The 17,166-nt window shown below is 41.1% G+C and overlaps 1 protein-coding gene across 5 annotated transcripts in view; it reads left to right on the top strand.

Moving 5' to 3' along the window:
- slit2 (slit homolog 2 (Drosophila)) overlaps nucleotides 1-17,166 on the top strand; it is a 408,776-nt gene that overhangs the window by 328,158 nt on the left and 63,452 nt on the right. For all 5 annotated transcript variants that reach the window (XM_080189584.1, XM_080189579.1, XM_080189571.1 and 2 more), the window contains 6 exons: nucleotides 1,222-1,388; nucleotides 7,536-7,668; nucleotides 10,721-10,789; nucleotides 12,747-12,818; nucleotides 13,018-13,089; nucleotides 15,295-15,366. In XM_080189584.1, the coding sequence (XP_080045710.1) occupies nucleotides 1,222-1,388; nucleotides 7,536-7,668; nucleotides 10,721-10,789; nucleotides 12,747-12,818; nucleotides 13,018-13,089; nucleotides 15,295-15,366 (585 nt within the window). The remainder of the gene's footprint in view (nucleotides 1-1,221; nucleotides 1,389-7,535; nucleotides 7,669-10,720; nucleotides 10,790-12,746; nucleotides 12,819-13,017; nucleotides 13,090-15,294; nucleotides 15,367-17,166) is intronic.

Here is a 17,166-nt window from a genome sequence, read left to right as displayed (position 1 = left end):
GCAGCATTTGTAGCGAGAGAAACAGGGTTAACATTTTGAGTCCTAATGACTCTTCTTTAGAGTTCTTTGAGGAGGGAAGTTAGGAAACTCTCCTGCACGATGTGGGTGGTAAAAACTTGGAAAAAGTAGCAACTGACACTAGATAAATCATTAATGTAAAATCTGAAATTGCTAATATTTTGTTAACCAAATGTATTAAGGGATATGGGACAAAAGCAGGTAAATGGAGTTAGATCAAATGTCAGTCATGATTCCACTGAATGACAGAAACAAATGACAATTTAGCTCCTTAAACCTGTTCTGTGTCCCTATGTGCTATAAAGCCCAAGCCCATCTGAGTCTTTAATATTGGTTCTTCATCTGGGAGACATTTCTAGCACTTTTCACATTCCAGGACATCTGAACAAAACTCATCATCTGAATGCAAATCCTTCTCTTGGCTCTAAACTCCAATTTCTGTCAGACCTTTTACCTTTACAGTTTTCAAATCTTGATCCACTTTCCATTTAACTGGTTCGTTCATTCCTGGACCATAAAAATTGGAAATCCTTCCCTCAATAATTTCCCTTCCTCCTGCAATCTGCAAGCCTCTAAACTTCAGAGTAACCGTGTCACTTAATCACTGTTTCCTGAGTGGCCTTGACTTTTCGTCAACTGTTTTCATCCTCTGCAGTTTATTTTGTACTCAGTCTGTTATGCACTTTGGCCATATCCAAGGTTTGTTGTAATGCAAAATAAAAGGAAAAGTAGAGACCTCAATGGTAATGCTAGTACTTCAATTCATTGTGATCAACCCTGATGCAGACTTCAGTGTCGCCTGCATTTATTTATGCTAGACCTTATTCTATAAACCATGGGCTGTGTCAGATTACAAGATGCCAACAATATGGTCATACTGGAAAACAAGAAAAATATTGAGAATTAAATCGTTTTGGTCATTTCCAACCTGATTTCATTTATTGCTCACTACACCATTAATAGTTAACTCCATATAGGGCGGGTTAACTAAATGTCAACAGTGCTTTTGTGTCATTTGTATAGTAATTGAAATAAAATTTAGTGCACATTTGTTGCTGTAAACTAAGCAAGATTTTAGGCAAAGCTATACCAAAAGCCACACTTCTAGATAAGTATTGTTTCTTATTATGTGTTGACTTGTAATGGGTTACACTGAAACTAAGGTCATTTTCGCTGTGATTAATCCTTTCCTGGTCTCTTCAGAAATCTGCTGGCCAATCCCTTTAACTGCAATTGTCATCTGGCCTGGTTGGGTGAGTGGTTGAGAAAGAAACGCATAGTCACTGGAAACCCTCGCTGTCAGAAGCCCTATTTCTTGAAGGAAATTCCGATCCAGGATGTAGCAATCCAGGACTTCACATGTGATGATGGTGAGCCCTGCTCTTTTCCTATGACTGCATTTAGCCTAACACGAGATTTGACTATGTGTGAAGTGGGAGATGATTGGTTATATCAGTCCTGCTAGTTATGCAAGAAGTTCATCACAAGGCATACAATTCAATGTAATTTGGAACTTGGGCCTATAATAATGAGTTAATTTGAGGCAGCAGCAGTGATCTCATCTTTAATTTTTAAAATGTTGTGGTTATATTGTACGGGAAGTTTATTTACTGGGAGGCTAAACTTTCAGAATGCAACAGCTTTTTACAGAGCAGTTTCTAACCTAAGTCTATTGCACTTAACAACATATTGCATATGCCTCTAAACTGTTTTTAGAAATACAGTTACATTTTGTAGTCTGCAAAGTACAGCACTTAAATGATAAATATGAATGCTGATTCATTATGTGATAGGCAGAGTGCAACTGCTGTAATTAATCATTGACCAGAAAAAGGATTCTATCCAAATAAACACTGTATGGAAATAACACCAAAGTATTTCACTGTGAATTGGGAGTTTTGTATTTATGTGGGTAACTTGTTTATAATGCATAACGTGTGTCTCATGTGGAGCGCGATGTCCGTGAGCAATCTGCAGAGCTGTGTAACTGTTTATTCATGCCTGTGTTTCCTGTCACACACTGCTCATGCATGTCGATGTGTGTATTTAGTGTTGTGATTTCCTGGAAAGCTTATCTTGGGCATCGACCTGCATTAATTCAGTGCCATGAATAAAACATTGGATGCAGTTTGCGACTGTGCTTTGACACTGTGCCACAGCTTTCCCTCCAGGATAACATGATAATAGTATTTGCTCCAAGGGCCATGGAGAATCGATTTGTAGAAAATACATGTATGCAAAACACATCTGGAGTGTGGATGACTAATTCAAAGTGCAATTTTCCATTACTGGGCATCTGTTTTGTGGGAGTAATGCTGTGAGATGGGCAGAAACACATGGTTTCATACCGGGTGGTCAGAGACTCAAAGAATTTGGACCATCTGTTTCTCCCACTTTGACAGTAGTCACTGTTTAATTAAGAAGTACTTTAGCTGTTGTTTCTCTTCACAACGAAACCAATTGTAAATCTACCCCCTTGTGCCTGGAGGTTTGCATTGCATCAGTTGGCACAAGGCATGATGCAAGCTGAGGAGTTCACCTCAGCCAGTTTGCCCTCTTTTCCACCATTCCTTCCTTTGACAGACCAATCTTTGCTCTGTGCAGTATTCCACCCATCGAGGCCACCAGAGCTTACCCAACCAACGAGGAACCCCCATACTGGCAGGAATCTCTTCATCCATCTGACGACTATTGGCTTCAAAATCAAAAGGCCGTTGCTTAAAGCAATTGAGATGTCCAACTATATAAATTCTGTACGTGCTTACGTATCCTGAAATGTAACACTGCTTTTAACACTTTCCTATTAAGCCTTCAATTCTGTTGAAAATCCCTTTTTTAATCATATTTCTTCCCACGTCATTCTCCCCCAAGCGACTTCTACCGTGAGTTATTGAAAAGGGGCGTAACTCTACTTCTACCTGAGCCTGGTGGTTTTCCACTAATTGGTCAGGTTAACACCGCTCCCCATTTCCCCCACTCCCTCCCCACCCCTCCACCTCCAGTGTGTCACCAAGAGCACCTTCTTTCATTTCTACCCCTATGTTTCACCCTCTGCTGCCATCCCATGGTGGCATTGTTCTATTGCTGGCCTTTCCATTTCTACTTTTTCTGCTGCATCCCTACTCCTTGTAACCACCCCAAACCCTTGCCCTCAATCTCTAGCTTCCCACAGTCACTGAGTTTCAAGAATCCGCAAAATGCACAAACTCTTTCTGAGGTGACTGCTGCTGCTATAGAATGCACTGAAAATTACTCAGCGTTGTGACAGATGGTACAGCACAATTGTGTGTGTCTCATTCACTGTGTTTTGATCCTGAATTCATTGACACAATCCTATATTCATTTTGCCAACTTTCTGTTGATGTTAATAATGATATCACAAGCTAACCATTTAGGAAAAAAGAGTTGGCTCTCTTCTGAGGTTTCCTGCAGTTATTTCCCCCTCCTGAATTGTGAAAGTCTCTGAGATATTAATGGTTATTGCATCAACACTGGCATAAGAAGTCCAGAAAAAAATAAAGGAAATACGAGGTGTAAGCAATGCTCCTTTACTGTAGTGGCACTTTCATCATGTAAATAACCTGCATGTAGAAATAGTTCAGATTATAAGGAGGTTTCATGGTGCAGTGTGTAGCATACTGGTTCTGGGTTAGAAACTCCAGGCATGAACCCCACCACAGGACATGATGGCCAAGGAAGGAATGTCCGTAACAAAGCCAAAGAGGTTGATTATAAGTCTGCATAGCTTTCCAACACATGTCAATGGCAGGTGGCAAGAGTGGGGGAGGTCCATCTATCGGATGAAAAGGATGTTGGAGCCTTTACTACTGCTATACATAGTTCCAGACTGCAACATGCATGTGAAAGTTCATTTTTCCACAGCAACCCTGGCTTTCTGAGAGAACTACCACACCAGCACCAATTATATGCTAGGGATGGAAACAAATTAAAATCCAAATATTCAACTGGGGAAGATGAGTTTTTTTTAACTTAAAAAAATTACTAGGTTGTGGAACACTGCCTGAAAGAATGGTGGAATTAGATTCAGTAGTAACTTTCTAAAGAGACCTTAATGTACACTTGAAAAAGAGAAAAAAACACAGGGTAATTGAGAGAGTGCATGTGAATGGGACTAAATCTGATAGCTCTTTCAAAAAGTCAACACAGATATGATGGCCTTCTCCATTGCTGTATATCTGTCAACTTCCAAAAGGATGAAAGATGGGTAAGCAAGGGTTGACTTCTCAATTTGACATATCTAATAGGGATCGATTTTTGTAAAAGCCTCAAGTTAGAAACACAGGCCCACCCTGCTTGAATTTCCATCTTTGTGATCCTGAGAATGGCAAGATGACCTGATTGAAGAATACATTCTTGTGAGAGCTCTACTGTTTTGACCTTAAGTCTCGGCCCAAAGAATGAATTTGTAATTTATATTTCAAGATGCTAATTGGACTTGTTGTAAAGACCCAGCATTTCCTGTTTTTGCCATATTTTCTGCATATGAATTATAGAATCCTGACAGTGCAGAAGAAGGCCATTTTGCCCATCAAGCTTGCACCATCAAAAACCTCACCCATGCTCTTTCCCCATAACCACACGTATTTACCCTGCTAATCCCCCTGACGCTAAGGAGCAATTTAATATGGCCAATCAACCTAACCCACATATCTTTGGAGTGTTAGAGGAAACTGGAACTTCAGAAAGAAACCCACAGAGACATTGGGCGAACGTGCAAGCTCCACATAGTCAGTCATCTGAAGCCTGATTTGAACCCAGGTCCTGGGTGCTGTGAGGTAGCAGTGCTAACCAATGTGCCATTGTGTAGCCCTGATTGAGTAACTTCCTGGCTTTGCATTCCTGTTATGATGCCTATAGGAAACTTGAGCATGCATTGCTTTTAATTGTGGTTCAAACTTAAAGTTTTGAGCAATATCATAAGTCTCACATTCCTGTCTTGTGCCAGAGTTATCTTGCTTTGTCGAAACAAAAGTGTTTTTAAATGTTTTTGCATTCTAGTTGTCAGCTGCAACAGCAAGAGTTTCTCTTCTCAATGACAAATGTTTGAAAACACATTTTTTTCTCCCTCCGAGAACAGTGAAGTTTCTGTCAGGGAACAGTTTTCAAGCTGTCAGTCCTTATGCTCTATTTGTATTACTTCCTAATGCAGCTGAACCTGAGCCAATTCCAGTCTAATCTGCAGAGTGAATCTCATAGACCTACATTCAGTGATGGACTGTAGAAATCATTGCAGGTGCAGCTGGAATACCTGTTCCAGGAAGAAATACATTGAGCATTTGGATTGAAAGCTTGCTAATCACTTCCTGACACAAATTGTAACTCAACAGGCAATTGATTTTCAAGCATGCATCGCTGTTCATATTGGGGACTGTACTCCAAAACGTCAATGTTATTTAATCCTCCCCCCGCCCCCCCATGCTTCAGTTAATGTCAGTGAAGTTGTTGTCAAGCTGATGAAATGAAAGCTGGTGCAATACTAACTATCACTGTGCTATGAAAATCTTGGTCAGTTTTCTATTTTCTACTGCTGGCACAGTTTGTTTCAGAACATTAATTGGCATGGTTCAAATTGTTTGGAATGGAAATGTGTTTTCTCCAATTTTATGTGGTCGGGTCATCAGCAGAACCACAACTGCAGTTTCAGTCTAGTTTTGGGAGCACACTTAGCAGATCGTGACTTTGTGTGACCATATTGTTGTGAGGGTGGTTGCCCTATGCACTGATCCCTGGCACCAAACACATCTGTCTGCATTATAGCATGCCTGCAATGAATTAAGTTTCAGAATTTATTTGGATGTGCTAACCTCATTTTGTACAGTATCTGCAGGTAAATTTGCAGCAGATAATGGAACTCTATACTTGCTGAATACAGTTCCCTGTAACCATTCTTAGGTAGGCATGCCATGATCTTCAGAAATGCATGGTAGTGCACCATCTTGCAAGGCGTGCCTTGTTAGATAAGCTTGACATTTGGTAACCCTTGAATTGCTTCCTTCCATTGTCACTGAAATTTGGGCACACTGTGCTTGGGGTGCTGCTGAAGGAGCATCCAGCATTAAAATTGATTGGGCATTCCCATAGTTCATGACATCATCAGCAGAATTAGTAAAACACTAAACATCTGTCAGAACACGGTCTGGCTACCATTCTCTGCAGGTATGGATATGATTATGTATTTATTTATTCGTCACAAGTAGGCTAACATTAACACTGCAATGAAGTTACTGTGAAAATCCCCTAGTCGCCACACTCCAGCACCTGTTTGGGTAAACTGAGCAAGAATTTAGCATGGCCAATGCACCCAACCAGGACTATGAGAGGAAACCGGAGTACCTGGAGGAAACCATGCAGACACTGAGACAATGTGCAAAGTCCACTCAAACCAAACCAGGATTCGAACTTGGGTCCCTGGCGCTGTGAAGCAGCAGTGCTAACCACTGTGCCACCATTCACTGTGCCAAAGTTTGCAATGTGTAAAATATCTCTAAGAGAGTCTGTTCTGGCAACCATTGGGTGTGTGCATCTTCCAAACATGTTAGATTTCCATTGGAAAACTCAGCGGTGCCAGTGATATTCTTGTTGTAAATTAGTAATTTACAACAAAAACAGATGTAATAAGCTTACCTTAAATGTACCATGTCCTTTTAATGGTGCTGAGTGCACATGTCACTGCAAGATTAATTATTGACATTTTACGTACCAGAGCAGGGGAAAGGACAGGTTGACCATGACAGGAAATGGCCATTCCTTTGTTTCGATAAAATTGAGGATCTTACTTCAATTTCTGAGGGATTTTACTGAAGGCGCCCTTTACCTCAATGATTTTTTTTAATGTGGTTTCTCCCCACCACCAATGTATATTATTCCAGAGGGTGAACAATGAGTAATGTTGAAATGGGAGGCTCAGTATTTTCATATAAATGCATTAAGTGGTTGTGTATCATATGAATGTATTTTGCAATTTGTATTATTTAAACTTAGACAAAACTTTAATCAAGATGTTTGAGTAATGTGATACATTCATAGAGGTTCAAGCAAGGCACAACCATGAACTTAAAACTGGAGACTGGTGGACTTGCATGGGAATAAGACAGTAATCTTATCCTTGGTGCCAGGTGCTGATTATTTCATTTCACCGCAGCTTCACTATTAAAGTTTCCTTATGTCATCTGAACGATTTGACTAGATTACTACCTTGCAATTACTGCTAGCCAGTCCATATGTACTAAAAAAACATCTGAACAACTCAATTAAATTACTGATGGTGAATCACTGCCAGATATCCATTATTCCCTTTTTAAGATTTTTAATCTTGGTGCACTTTTCATTTCAGTACAACAATGCTACTGTACCCCAACATGAATTAATGTGAACAGCTTGAATCTATTACCTCAAACAAGGGCCCTTGTCTTGCTATCCTTTTGAACTGTCCTTCAAATTGAAGGAAATAACTTGTTTAGTTTGCCTCACAGTTATCTCTTCTGTCCACAATCCAGGAAATGATGACAACAGCTGTTCGCCCCTTGCTCGCTGCCCTGCTGAATGCACTTGTCTGGATTCCGTGGTCCGCTGCAGTAACAAGGGACTGAAGGCCTTACCCAAGGGCCTTCCCAAAGATGTGACAGAACTGTGAGACTCACTTTTTAACTCTTACCTTTGACAGCTTATATTCAAAGTAATTATGGAGGGAGTTTCAGTGATGAAGCATAGTCCAAAGAGTGCTAATCAAACATGGCAATCTGGAGTCAAAAGACACTTATCAGATGGCAGCTGTGAGCCCTGTGGAGGAAATTGTAATTTCTTGTAACCAGAAAAATGTGAAGATTAGCTACATAGCACTAACATGCACACATCTTCTGAAGCAACGCCCAGCTTGTATTGAATTTAATATAGTTTTATCTTTCATTTCCTTGTTTGAATTGTGCAATTATGTTGGCATTCTGCAGAGTTACAGGGTAGACATTTTACATTTCCATCTCTGTCCATGGCATAGTTTGATTAAAGTTCCAAACTTTGTGTCTTCCATTCAATGAGAATGTTAGGGGCTTTTCTGCTGCATAGTGATTATTGGAAATGTGTGTGTGCTCTGGACATCATTTTCTGATCATTTAAATTTATTGTTGAGAGATAATACGCACTGGACTCATGGATTACTGTTATGCTCTACCTTATAAGTCAAGGAAATGATGATGTTAATGAAAATTGATAGATGTAATATGGAAATTGTTTGTGGCCCTTATCTGGGAGAGTCCAGTCCAATGGGTCCACTAGCATGCTCGTTAGCTGAAAGCTGGAGTGGTTTTCATTGAGGGCGGAGTAAAGGCTTCAAGAAAATTAATTTTGATCGAAACAATTCCCACCTGCTCAATTAGATGCAAGAGAAAATTTAACTTCCATTTTCCTTTGGCCTTTCCTGGTTCTGAGTCCTCCGAGTACTTCAACATGCACTAGCAGAATGAGCGTATGTCTCTAAACAAGTACAACACAAGACACCTACCCCCATTATGGTAATGATGTGAGATGATTGGTGTCGATATTTGGAATCCTAAACCACTCTGTTTCTACTGGCTGAGCAATATCCTCAAAATGTTAGGCTCATTCTCCAGATGTTGTTCTCAGTCACTCATTGAATTTTAATTAAGGTTGTTACTTCCATACGCCATCTTTTCAGATGGTTCAATCAGTAGCTGTCAGGGAATAATTACCATTCCATGTAAGAAATTTTATACATTTCTGAACAATGTCATCCAAATAATCCAACATTTCTCTGGCCTAATAAAGAAATGATCATTGTACATTTCCACTAAGTAACTTCAAGCTGCACATCTCACACATCCCAATTCTAATACATCATTACCGCTATTTTCGACACATCATGACCACTATCTATCACAGCTTCACCGCGGCGCCTGTCGCACCTTCACCGCGGCGCCTGTCGCACCTTCACCGCGGCGCCTGTCGCACCTTCACCGCGGCGCCTGTCGCACCTTCACCGCGGCGCCTATCACATCAGCACCGTGATCCATAACACACCAGCACCGCGTTCTGTAATATACCAGTGCCGTGGTGCATAACACACCGGCACCGTGGTCCATAACACACATTTCATAACACACCAGCGCTGCGATTCATAACACACCGGCGTCACAGTCTTTAACACACCAGCACCACCGAGCTGTTTGTTCAGCTGGTAGACGCAGGTATAATGTATATATTTTTCGTCCTCCCAGCCAGTCTAATGAAGCTTTGCCCTGTCAATGCCATACTTACATTTTCCCCCAGGATGCATTTTTCCAAATGAATTCCCAGGTCTTACTAGTGTAGAAACTAGAATCACAGCTAATAATTGGTTCAGGAATTATCCTTTTCTTCAGGGAGATGAATATCGTGGCCTTATGATTACCAAACCACTGTCTATCTTGTTACAGCACACTGAATCATCAGTCATGCTGTAGTCATTGTTGTTTAAAACCACCTCCACTTACTCAGGTTTTGTTATTGATGTTTCTGTTGTTATTTCATCAATCTAACATTCATAAAGCAAAAGGCTTGAGTTGATTGCAGGGCCTTTTTAAAATAATTAATTTGGAGGGGACCACTACAATGATTAATATTTAAAGCAGTCAATTGTAGACCAGTCTTGTTCATACTCCAGACCATACATAGAGTGCCGAGGAACAGTTGTACACTGTTATTAATATTTAAAACAACGAGTTACCCTTCACAGAGGCACAGTATTAATTTTTAATTCGGCAAAGTCTATGACCAGCCTTCCATAATCAACAGTAATGAATATTTTACAGAAACAATAACAATTAACGGTTTCCCAAGGGCAACAGTGATTAGAACTTTAAAAACCAAATAAGAGTCTTCCTTTACAGTTGATAGAGGGAGGCGGGGTTGTGGGTGGAAGGAGTGAAGTGAGAAGAGAGGAAACAACAGGGCTTTCAAAATTTTGTGTTAGCTGCTTTTCAATCATAAATGATGTAATGTAAATATGTAGCTTTTTGGTATATGCCTCTAGAACATAGTTGAAGAAATCTATAGGGATTCTACATGATATATTGACTCATGGTGCTCTAATCTGAGCTCTAGTACAAGTGCTCAGTTCTTAAACATAGAGAAAGGATGAGGAATACCAGCAAATATTGGCATGAGGCCAATGTCTGGTATTCTTTACCCTCTCCTCCAGTTGAATAATTTGAGAAGATAGGCAATAATCCAAGACAAGCCATGAAAGTAAATTCATTCTTGCAGTTCTCTCCCATCAATCTATGGGCTAGAAGGCATGTTGGTCAATGTATCTGGACACCTGCTAGGAGGTTCCACTCTGGCAGCCAGTCTCAATGCAGAGGGGACAAGAAAATGGGTTTTAAATTTTGCTCCTTATCAGGACAGTAAAAGCGTGAACCCCTCCATTAGGTATACTTGCCTCCTGACATCCACCAAGCTTGCTGGCACCGAATCACCACATCTGGATTGACCTCTTTCCTCATTTCTCCTGTTGTTGGTGTATTGTTGCACTATGGGCCCTGGCACTTCAATGGGTTGGTCAACTTTGAAAGCTTTTACTTTGTTAATTGGTGCATTTTGTTTAAAAATTGGAAGATAGCGGGTTGAGCACAAACTAATTCATCACTACTGCTTGATGTTATATCTCATGCAATGTTTTGTGTTCCAGATATCTAGATGGAAATCAATTTGTGATGGTGCCAAAGGAACTCACCACCTTCAAGCATTTATTGCTTATGTAGGTACTCTCAACATTGCACTCCTAAGTACTGAAATTTAAAAACCTATAGGATTCAGGATAGGCCATTCAGCTCCTCGAACCATTCACTGAGATCATAGCTGACCTGTATCCTAATTCTATCCGCTCACCTTGGCTTTATATCCCCTTATTCACTTGGCTAGCAAAATAAATCCTTTTGCATGATGAAGTGCTTCCTAACTTCTCTGCTGAATAGCCTGGCCCTGGCCCTTGTTCTAGATTCCTCAGCAGTGACTAAAAGTTTCCTTTTATCTCTTCTATCAAGTCCCTTCAGAATTTTATCTCTGACTAATTTTAATGTTCAGTTTGACAGTCTTCATTCTACACAGGAGGTTGGTCACTAACAAGTGAATATGTAACTCCGAATCAAGTCTTGCTTTTGTGGCGGTGTATTCCAACACTGTTGTTGGATAATGGATATCAGTGCTGACTACATGCTGTACATGTTTATTGCTAAGGACATTAAAGACCATGGAAACAGATGGTACCAGGCAGTGCTGGGTATCCTGTAAGGATGGCACAGTGGTTAGCACTGCTGCCTCACAACACCAGGGACCTGGATTTGATTCTAGCCATGGGTGATGTCTGTGTTGAGCTTGCATGTTCTCCCCATCACTGCATAGGTTTCCTCTGGGTGCTCCGATTCCATTCCACAGTCTAAAGATATGCAGGTTAGGTGGACTGGCCATACTAAATTGTCCCTTGGTGTCCAAAGATGTGTAGGCTAGCTGGATTAGCCATGGTAAATGCAGAGGGTAATGGAGATAGGGGAAGGGAGTGGGCCTGGATAAGATGCCCTTTAAGAGAGTTGGTGCAGACTCAGTGGGCTGGATGGCCACTTCCTGCACAGTAGGTATTCTATGGTAAATTATGTACAAGTGTCAAACCTTGTGAATGCCTTGGTAGTTCTGGGTTCATGTATGTTGTCCCATAATTTAATTGGGTGTCTGGGGCCATGAGGGTATGTTGGGCCAGGACCTTGAGCAGTTGGAACCCTTCATAACAATGCTTGCAAAGCAGAATGGATGTTCCCAACATCATCCCTCATCTTCCTGCTGAATCACGAGCTGGGAACCCTGGGGAACAGCCCACTCATCCTTCCAGTGACCATTTTCATTTGGGAGTCAGAGCAGAAAGTGTCGATGGTATACCTGATCTGTGTAGTTCAGTAATCATTGCACTATCAGAACTCCCAGAATGAATCTGTTGTACATCGCAGACACAATGTAAATCTTGAGAAGTAAATTCAGTGAGTCAAGTGATTTTCAAGCAACGTGTCTGGGTGTGCCAGAGCAGAACTGGTGATCAACGCTGTGAAATTGAACACCATTCATGCAAAAGCTTCATTTTAAAGTTACACTGAATAATATAATATGGCAACAGTGCAGGGTGATTCTGTGACTTGCTCACTGTGCAGTCAGATCTCCCCCCAAAAAATGAGCAGAAAGGCATATTCTGGGGTGCCTGGAAGTCCTTGCTGAAAGAGGGACCAGCCATATTTTTTATAAATAAATTTTGGGCTTGTAAGGGCTCACATCTGTGTTTGTATTCTTTGGAGGTTTGCTTTTATTTTGGAGGTATTTTGCCTCCAAGCTGGCAGCAAGGTATTTGATTGCCACAACCTGAATTCTGGATCTGCAAATGGCTATGCATCACGCCAGTATCTGCCGAAGAAAGAGACACCCAAAGACAGGAGCTTTGTTTAGGTTTGATGGTTAGACAGTGAGAACACTTTCTAATTTGCACAATTGATTGCAGCGTAAAAAAAACGTGTGCAATTTGCTTGGCAAGTTTTAAATTCCAAACCCTGATTCATCGTGCTATGCCTTAGACATCTTATAGCCTCAAATCTTGTGATATTTGGAGCTACAATGGACATAGATCACATAGATACCCTTCTCTACCAACTGTTCTAATTATACTCTCTGTTTTCCAGTGATTTAAGTAACAACAGGATCAGTACATTGTACAATCAGAGCTTCAGCAACATGACAGAGCTCCTGACTTTGTAAGTATAATATCTATTTGGCATTAAACCAGGATACCTCTTGGTTGTAGAAAAACAAAACTGATTAAACTAGCCATATCCAAACTCAACTGCAGGTTTGCAAAGTAGAGGAATATTTGGCCCTGTCCCCAGCATGGGATTATTTGCTCCTGTTACAAACTGCCATATTTCATCTAACATGATGTTTTTATCTTCACAGAATTCTTAGTTATAACCGGCTCAGGTGTATCCCAGTTCGAACGTTCGACGGTTTAAAGTCCCTGCGTTTGTTGTAAGTACGAGAGTAGATCAGATGGCTCCCATTGCCAACATTTTTAAATGCTGCAGCACTGTTTACCAGCATTTATATAAGCTTAGGTGAAGCTTTGGGGTTTCCCAGCCACTTTCCTCATTCCAATCAATGCTAGAATTTTGGTCATCTTGTTATTGGATAAGTGCCTGCGTACTCCTTCCTCAAATCCGCATGCCATGACAGAATGCCTAGAAGATCTGAGTCAGAAATTTCCTTGGAGTTATTCCAACGTTGTCATCATCACTTTGTTTGTAGACATGCACTTTGTGCATAAACATTTTCTTACAATACCAGCATTTATGGCAGCAGAGCAAGAGCAACTCTGAGGGAATTGCTGACCCTGATATCTGAATCAGCCAGGTTGACATGGTCAGAACCAGCAGCTACAGGAGATCAGTGTACAAACAGACACAGCATACCATCAGTATAAAGGCAGTATTCTCCATCTCCAACTGACTTTCAAATGGACTTGTGTGTAAAATTCCATTGTAAGGCCTCCTACGTGAGTAGGCCACAGCTGATCGCAAATTATGGGGAATGTGGGGTCAGATGAGTAATTAGAAACAAACAGATCATATTGCAGAGAATAAAGTTGGGTGGGGTGCAAGCTTAACATACCACTTGACTCTGAGGATTTCCAACTTGGCGAGTTAGGTTGTCCCCAGTAAATGAATGGACAGAATTTCAGGAGATCCAGAAAAGGCCTGAGTAAAGTACATGATAAATCCGGAGGATTTGAAATAAAATCAGAAAATGCTGGAATTACACAGCTGCTTTGGCAGCATCTGGGTAGAGAGAAGCAGAGTTAACTGTTTCAACAGGTTAACATTGTTTCTCTCTCCACGGATGCTGTCAGGCCTGTTGTGTATTTCCAGCATTTTCTCTTTTTATTTCAGATTTCCAATGTCTGCAGTATTTTGCTTTTGGATCAATGGATTTGAAAGTTGAATTTTGTGACCGTGGATTTGGAAATCTCACAGTATAGAAATACCATTAGCTCATGGCTGACAACTCACAAAAACTCTGTTTACTTTTTATTTGCACTCCTGTGGGTCTGGTGACAAATCAGAACCACAAACATTTGCTCACACTGTCAGAACTTAGTGCTGCGGAGATGCCAGCGTTGGCCTGGGGTGGGCACAGTAAGAAGCCTTACAACACCAGGTTAAAGTCCAACAGGTTTATTTGGTATCATCAAGTAAACCTGTTGGACTTTAACCTGGTGTTGTAAGACTTCTTACAGAACTTAGGTCTGTAATGCAGATTTTATTTTACTCTAGTTGAGTTGAGGAGAAATGCTGATTCATGCAAAGACACTTTCATAGCAGCACTTTTTTACTCTGCAACTTGGGAAACCATTACCCAACTGCAGGCTTTCTATGTTTATACTCCAAGATCAGTTCCCCTTTCCCTGTGGACAGAATTACCAGCAACAGATGTAGTACACTGGGATGATTTTAACCCAGCATGCTTGTTGGAAACTGCTGAGATTGGGTGCTGGTTTTACAAATCATAACATTTTGAATTGACATTGAAGTCAATGGCAAGTCCTATTGGGCAGAATGGAAAGCCAGAGAATGGGATTTTCAGGCCCCATCTGCCAGCAACAGCTTCTGATCCCAACGAAGTCAAATGTGCATTTTGCAGGGCTTGCCATATCCACCTTGGAAGAATCTGCCACAATGGAGCTGGAAAATTCCAGCCTGAGTTACAGCCAATGCTGTAGTTTTCCATGCTGCAAATTAGGTTTAAATTAGCTGAATGATTCTGTGATTGATATGGAAAAGACAGATTTAGAAGTGTAACCATTGTACAAGCGATGGTCTGCCACAACCCAAACAAATAATGCCAATTGTTAAATGTTTGGCAAAACTTAAACTGGAAACACATCAGATGGGAGTCTCTGGCCATTTGCTGGTAAGGGGATCCTCCCATCCCACCGGCAGCACATCCCCGCCCACAGCTTTCCTGGCGGAATGGAATGGCTTCAGTGGGAAACCCAACTGACTGCAGTGGGACAGAGACACCCATCGCCAGTGAATGCCATACCACCTCCCACCACCGAGAGATTCATGGATGGGAGGCTGGAGAATCCGCCCACTAATTGTTGTTGAAGAAGCGGAGTAGAATTTGTGCAAGTCCTTAGCATATTGCATTCATTGTATGTCACAAACTATTTTCCAGGTCTTTGCATGGAAATGACATCTCAGCTATCCCTGAAGGAGCGTTTAACGACCTATCATCGCTGTCACATTTGTAAGTTGAAATGTCAATAGGATACAGTTATTAATTTTTTCTGGTCTGGACTTGAAGCAGACAGAATTCCCCTTCTGTTTTAATTAGAGCATCTTCAATCAAGCTACTCTGTCTATAACAAAAAGTTGACAAAACTCAAACCTGATATTAGAACACTTAGGAAGGAAAAATGATTCTGGCAGTTTTACAAGTTAATGGATTATTTCCTTCACAGAAAGTTTTAAAGTTGAGATCTACATTGCTGAACCAAATTACCCATATAACACTTTGCATGAAATGAATTGATTTCTTGGTCTATTATGGATTTGTTTTGACTGGACCATAGAGAAATGAGATGCAATGATGCAGGATCTTGAAATCATTGTTTGCTATTTCATCATTCAGGATAATATAGGCAGTGATTCTCCGACCTTGTCTGCCGCTGGGATGCAGCAGTCCTGCTGCTGTGAATGGAGATTTGGCTGAGCACCTAATTCTCTATTCTCTCTGGCAAGGGTACAACATTGGAGAATTCCAACCATAGAGGTGGAATTGGTCATTGATGATTGCATCAAGCAGGTAATAGTGAACCAGCAGCCTGCTTTATACCCAGCTTGATTTTTGATCCAATGACCCAACTTTGAGGTTGTTTCCTCTAACTGAGGAATCTAGAACAGAGGGCAGCATTTCAGTATAAGAAGCTGCCCATTTAGGACTGAGATGAAAAGAAATTTTTTCACTTAAGGGTTTATGGATCATTGGATTTTTCTATGTGCAGAAAAATATGGATTGAATACAGTGAATGTATCATTGAGTATTTTTAAGGCTGAGGCAGACAGATCTTTGGGGGCTCAGGGAATCAGAGTAAGAGGGGAGTGGATGGGAAACAAGAGTTTAAGCAGAAGATCAGTCATGATCGTATTGACCAACAGAGCAGGACCAAGGGGCCATACGGCCTAATCCTGCTCCTACTATTTATTTTCTTTCGTTCTGTAGGGAAAATAAGGTCCTTAAAACAGGATGCTGATTTGCTGTCCACAGTTTTGCACCACCTGAAAAACCGATCTCACTCCTTACGTGAAATTATTTCACACACAAAGAAAAGTTAAGGGTGTTTAAATGTGTAACAAAAATACATTGCAGAGTGTCTCTTAATATGGTAGCAGCTATAGAAGAAATGCTCTCGAGAGACCACGCAGTCATAAAATTGGGTGATTGTTGCCAGATCAGCAGTTTAACATCAGAGCCAGTCGTGCTTAATCTGTGCAATATATTGACTGGGTCACATCTTGAGTCTAAACTATAGAAATCTGGGGATCTGCAGCTTTAAAAGGAGGCAAATGTGGAAGGGCATTATGACGATAGCTGAGGAGAGTAGCTTTTACATGAAATGCTAATCTGGGCATAGCTTCAAGAAGGCAGTACTACCATTGGACAAGGAATATCAACTGACGTTATGAAAAGGAACCACTTCTTTGGGCGGCACAGTGGTTAGCATTGCTGCCTGACAGGTCCAGGGACCCAGTTTCAATTCCCAGCTTGGGTCGCTATCTGTACAGAGTCTGCGTGGGTTTCCTCCCAGTGCTCTGGTTTCCTCCCACAGTCCAAAGATGTAGGGGCTAAGCGGATTGGCTGTGCTAAATTATCCCTTAGTGTCAGGGGGTCGAGCTAGAGTAAATGCATAGGGATGTGAAGGTGGAGCTTGGGTGGGATCGTGCTCGGTGCAGACTCAATGGGCCGAATGGCCTCCTTCTGTACTGTAGGAATCTATGACCCTACGGTTCTATGATTCTTCATTGTATGAACAGTTAATACCGTTTC

Source organism: Carcharhinus amblyrhynchos, chromosome 1 (genome assembly GCF_965287045.1).
Source record: "Carcharhinus amblyrhynchos chromosome 1, sCarAmb.v2.hapA, whole genome shotgun sequence".
Classification (NCBI taxonomy): Eukaryota; Metazoa; Chordata; class Chondrichthyes; order Carcharhiniformes; family Carcharhinidae; genus Carcharhinus; species Carcharhinus amblyrhynchos.
The sequence above is the reverse complement of the archived record's forward strand: the minus strand, read 5'-3'. Positions and strand labels throughout refer to the sequence as shown.